Consider the following 5,117-nt stretch of genomic DNA (forward strand, 5'->3'; position numbering starts at 1 on the left):
TCCGCCTTCACCTCGGAAAAAAGCGTCCACAGCATCTTCCGGACCGTGTCCGGCATCTGCCTCAGCAAAGCCCCCTCGCAGCCCCCTCGTAGCCCACCCCGGAGCCTCTCCAAGAGACTTCTGCACCTCCCCAGCCGCTCCGAGCTCATCTCYTCCACTTTCAAGAAGGAAAAAGCAAAAAGCTGCTCCATCATGTGAAGGGGGGCACGGGAATGACCCCGCACACACTCACACACACACACACACCTTTGGGTCTGCTCTACCCCCACCCCAGCCCCCCGAGTCCCTGGAATGGGGTGGTGGGGCTGGACAGGGCCCCCACCCCGAGGAGGATGAGGGGCTGCTGCCCTCCTGTGAAAAAAGGGGGGACCTGGGGGAGATTTGGGGTGTGCAGGACCCTGGGGACATCGATCTGGGGAGGTCCCTGTGGGGTTTGGGGTGCCCAGACCCTCAAGGATATCGACCCAGGGGGGTCCCTGTGGGGTTTGGGGTGCCCAGACCCTCAAGGATATCGACCCGGGGGAGTCCCTGTGGGGTTTGGGGTGTGCAGGACCCTGGGGACATCAACCTGAGGGGGTCCTTGTGGGGTTTGGGGTGCCCAGGCCCTCAGGGATATCAGCCTGGGGGGGTCCTTGTGGGGTTTGGGGTGTGCAGACCCTCAAGGATATCGAGCCAGGGGGATCCCTGTGGGGTTTGGGGGGCCCAGACCCTTAGGGACATCAACCTGGAGGGGTCCCTGTGGGGTTTGGGGTGCCCAGACCCTCAAGGATATCAGCCTGGGGGGGTCCCTGTGGGGTTTGGGGTATGCAGGACCCTGGGGACATCGACCCGGGGAGGGTCTCTGTGGGGTTTGGGGTGTCCAGACCCTCAGGGAGTCACCCTGGGGAGGTCCCTGTGGGGTTTGGGGTATGCAGGACCCTGGGGACATCGACCTGGGGAGGTCCCTGTGAGGTTTGGGGTGCCCAGACCCTCAGGGATGTCAGCCTGGGGAGGTCCCTGTGGGGTTTGGGGGMYACAGGGACACTGTCCTGGGGATCCCTGTGGGGTTTGGGGTGCACATCATGGGGCTCATCCATGGACTCATCCTGTTTTCTCCCCCTTTACCCCATCCCTCATCTGCTGCTTGGCCCTGGGGGACCCCGGTGGGTTTGGGGTGGGGGAGGGGGGCTGTTTTATGGACTATCTTTGGGGCGGGGGGGTGTCTCTGTTCCATGTCAGTGTTATTAAAAAGCTTATTTATTATCAGAAATATAACACCTATCTACGTGCAGTCCTGCCTGACTCTTTATTTTGGGGAGGGATGCTGGTTTTTGGAGGATGTTGGGAGTTTGGGGGGTGTGTTGGTGTCACTGATGATGGTGACAGTGACCTGGGGCTGTGCTGTGACCCCTGGGTGCTCGTGCAGAAGGCAAAATCCTTGGGGTGGGGTGTCTTTGGGGGGCTGCTAATGTCCCCCCACCTCTTCTGCTGCCCCCAAACTCTGCCTGGGACCCCCGTATCTTGYGAATGGGGATGCARTGAGTGTCTGGGGCTCCKGCAGGGACRCTGATCTGAGYTKGGGGTACACARGGCTGWGGRGACAYTGCCCTGGGGGGGTCCTGGTGGGRTTTGGGGTRTGCAGGGACATGGGGGACACTRRCTSGGGAAGGTCCCTCCAGGATCTGGGGTATTCAGGACCGCGGGGACACGGCCCCGGGGGCCTCATTTGGGTGCGAAGGAGGTCCCTGCGGGATGTGGGGGACGCGGGGACCCGGGGACACCGTCCCAGAGGACTCTTTGCGGTGGCGGAGGAGGACTCGCTACGCGGCAAAGGGATCGCGGAACGCAGATTTAACAACGCGCGGGGGGTGCTGGGAGTTGTAGTCCAGCGCCGCGAAGGCTGCCGGGATCTGTAGTCCCGCGCCGTCCCGCCGTGCCCCGCGGACCCGGCAGACATGGCGGCGGCGGCGCAGCGGAGGCGCTGAACCCGGGGCTGCGGCGGTGAGCGGGGGAACGGCGGGAGCGGAGCGAAGGGCACGGCAGGAACCTCCGGGGGATCTCCGAGGGGCCGGGGGGGTGGAGGGCTGTGCTGCCGCGGCACCGGGCAGAGCCCCGGTGGTGAGCACCGAGGGCAGGGCCTSAAGCCCGTTGCGCCGCGTCCCCCGGGCCTCACGGAGCCCTTTCGGGATCCCTCAGGCTTCTCTGCGCTCACCTCACGGTCCTCCCTGTGCCTTCTCGGGGTCTCTCCTTCCCTCCACGTTCTCTCCTCGGAACTTCCCAGCTCTTTCTGGGGTCCCTCTGTGCCATCTCGGGGATCGGCCAAACCTCCCCGCTCCTTCCTGAGGGTCCCTCTGCACCCTCCTCGGGTTTCCCAGCTCCTCTTGCTCCTTTCTGGCATTTCTCTGTTCCCTCCCCGGGTTTTTCAAAGCCTCCCCACTTCCTCTCGGAAGTCTTTCAGACCTCCCCACACCTTTTTGGGGTCTTTCTGTGGCTCTCCTGGGTCTTCCAGCTCTTCCTTCTTTCTCCTGGGTCCCCCCCTTGCACCCCAAGTCTCCTCCCCGCACCGCCCGAGCCTCCCCGGTGTCCCCCCATCTGACCCCTGCCCACAGATGGCCGGAGAACTGGCRGACAAGAAGGATCGGGATGCATCCCCGGTGAAGGAGGAGAGGAAACGTTCYCGCTCCCCAGACCGGGAGAGGGAGCGGGACCGGGACCGCAAAGGTTCCCCGGCCAAGGATAGGAAGCGACACCGATCCCGGGACCGGAGACGGAGCCGCTCRCGCTCCCGGTCCCGCTCCAAGTCCACAGAGAGGTGAGGGGGGGATCCAGGACTCTTTGGCTTTTTGGGAAGAGCTTTGACGGCCTCATAGAGGCGAGTGAGGGTTCTGGGGTCATGCTATGATCCCCCCATTGCACAGGGATCGGCGGCACAAGGAGCGGGACCGTGACCGCAGCAAGAAGGAGCGGGACAGGGACAAGGATGGGCACCGKCGGGACAAGGACCGCAAGCGATCCAGGTGGATCCTGTGGCTTTTTTGAAGCTTTTCTTCTTTTTCCTAAACCCCTTGGAGGTTGGGGATCCTCCAGGCCTGTGTCCAGTGTCTGATTTCGTGCTGTTTTTCTTGGAAGTTTGTCCCCAGGCAGGGGGAAGGATTCCAAGTCTCGGAAGGATCGGGATGCACGGAAAGCGGAGGAAGAGGAGGAGAATGCCTTGAAGAAGGAGAAGGTGAGGAGGGGATCCAAGGGGATCGAGGCCCCTGGGGAATGGCTCCAGAGAGATCCAGGTCTCCAGAAATGGTGCTGACACCCGGGCCTGCTTCCAGGCGCAGCCGCTGTCCTTGGAGGAGCTGCTGGCAAAGAAGAAGGCAGAAGAGGAGGCAGAAGCCAAGGTGGGAGCAGGAACAGGAGCCTCTTCTCTCTGGTGGGGGTGTGGATGTTTGCAGGAGGGATTCTAAGAAGGATCAGGGAGGGCTGAGAAACTTGGGGGTGCAGAGGGACTCCAAGAAGGAAGCAGGGAGTGCATGGGGACACTGTGAGGAGCTATGGGATGGAGAAGGGAGGATTGAGGGACTTGGGAGGGTATGGGGCAGGTGGGCCAGGGAGAGCACATAGGGGCTGTGGGGACATGGGAGGGAGAGGAGAGGTTTGGTGTACCCCAAGAGGGAGCAGAAGGACCTTGGGAGGGAATTGGAAAGGCTGAGGGGTCCGGTGAGGGGCACAGAGAGACCCCAGGAAGGAAGGAGGGAGGGCTGAGGGACATGGGAAGGGAGCAGAGAGACCCCTGAGAGGGAGTGGAGAAATCTGGGGCATCCAGCGAGGGAGAAGAGGAACCCAGGAAGGAAAAGGGAGGCTTGGGGGACTCCAGGAAGGAGCAGAGAAGGCTGAGGGGACCCCCAKCAGCACAGGGGTGGCAGCCAGGCCATGAATGTGACCATTCTCTGTCCCACCCCAGCCCAAGTTCCTGTCCAAGGCGGAGCGGGAGGCCGAGGCTCTGCGGCGGCGGCAGCAGGAGGTGGAGGAGCGGCAGCGGCTGCTGGAGGAGGAGAGGAAGAARAGGAAGCAGTTCCAGGAGATGGGCAGGAAGATGCTGGGTAAAGATTCATCCCTGGAGCYCCTCCCCAGCCCTCGGGGTGGGTGCTGGCTCTGAGCCCCTTCCCCTGCTCCCCAGAAGACCCCCAGGAGCGCGAGCGCCGGGAGCGCCGCGAGCGCATGGAGCGGGAGACCAACGGCACCGAGGATGAGGAGGGCAGGCAGAAGATCCGGGAGGAGAAGGATAAAAGCAAAGAGCTTCACGCCATCAAGGTGGGGCTGGGGGCTGGTCTGGGGGGCCAGGGGGAAGGATTAGGGGGTCTTGCTGAGCCTGGGGTCCTGCAGGAGCGGTACCTGGGCGGGGTGAAGAAGCGGCGGCGCACGCGGCACCTCAACGACCGCAAGTTTGTGTTTGAGTGGGATGCGTCGGAGGACACGTCCATCGATTACAACCCCCTGTGAGTGCTGGGGTGCCCCTAGGGCTGGGGGTGTCCCTGAGGGGTGCAAGGCAGCCCCCAGCCCTGCTCCTGATGCACCCACCCTGCTCCAGGTACAAGGAAAGGCACCAAGTGCAGCTGCTGGGCCGCGGCTTCATCGCCGGCATCGACCTGAAGCAGCAGAAACGGGAGCAGTCCCGGTTCTACGGGGACCTGATGGAGAAGAGGCGGACGCTGGAGGAGAAAGAGCAGGAGGAGTGAGGTTTTGGGGAAGCTGGGAGGGTGCTGAGGGGTTTGTGGGGTCCTGCTTGGCTTGGCTGGGATGTGGAGCTGGGCTGCAGCAGGTCTTGCAGGAAGTTGGCAGATGGGTTCTAGAGACACAGGATGAACTCTATCCCCTTTCTCTTTCCCCTTCTCACCTCCTTCCTTGCTCCCTTTCCTCTCCCTGCCCTTGTCCTCCTCCCTCATCTCCCTGTCCTCATCCCCATTTCTTCTATTTCTTTTCCCCATCCTCTTTTCCCTCCTCGTTTCCATATCTCCTTTTCCCTCATGTCATTCCCAATTCCCTTTCTGCCACCCCTTTCCCTTCTCTTCTTTTCCCCAAACCCCTTTTCCCCAAACCCCTTTCCCCATCCCCTTTTTCCTCCCCCTTTACCTGTCTTCTTTTCCCTC

General features: G+C 62.4%; 2 protein-coding genes across 2 annotated transcripts in view; both read left to right on the forward strand.

The window, feature by feature from the left end:
- The window catches only part of RND1 (Rho family GTPase 1), a 7,089-nt gene extending 6,441 nt beyond the window's left edge, over nucleotides 1–648 (forward strand). The window contains exon 3 of the mRNA XM_057383941.1: nucleotides 2–648. Coding sequence (XP_057239924.1) covers nucleotides 2–198 — 197 coding nt within the window. The 3' untranslated portion in view covers nucleotides 199–648. The remainder of the gene's footprint in view (nucleotide 1) is intronic.
- Nucleotides 649–1,896: 1,248 nt separating this feature from the next.
- DDX23 (DEAD-box helicase 23) overlaps nucleotides 1,897–5,117 on the forward strand; it is an 8,339-nt gene continuing 5,118 nt past the window's right edge. The window contains 9 exon segments of the mRNA XM_057383967.1: nucleotides 1,897–1,980; nucleotides 2,589–2,791; nucleotides 2,898–2,996; nucleotides 3,109–3,205; nucleotides 3,303–3,368; nucleotides 3,932–4,070; nucleotides 4,148–4,281; nucleotides 4,354–4,466; nucleotides 4,559–4,727. Coding sequence (XP_057239950.1) covers nucleotides 2,589–2,791; nucleotides 2,898–2,996; nucleotides 3,109–3,205; nucleotides 3,303–3,368; nucleotides 3,932–4,070; nucleotides 4,148–4,281; nucleotides 4,354–4,466; nucleotides 4,559–4,727 — 1,020 coding nt within the window. The 5' untranslated portion in view covers nucleotides 1,897–1,980.

This window comes from Malurus melanocephalus, unplaced genomic scaffold (assembly GCF_030028575.1).
Source record: "Malurus melanocephalus ecotype Western Australia unplaced genomic scaffold, MMel_1.1 scaffold_670, whole genome shotgun sequence".
Taxonomy (NCBI): Eukaryota; Metazoa; Chordata; class Aves; order Passeriformes; family Maluridae; genus Malurus; species Malurus melanocephalus.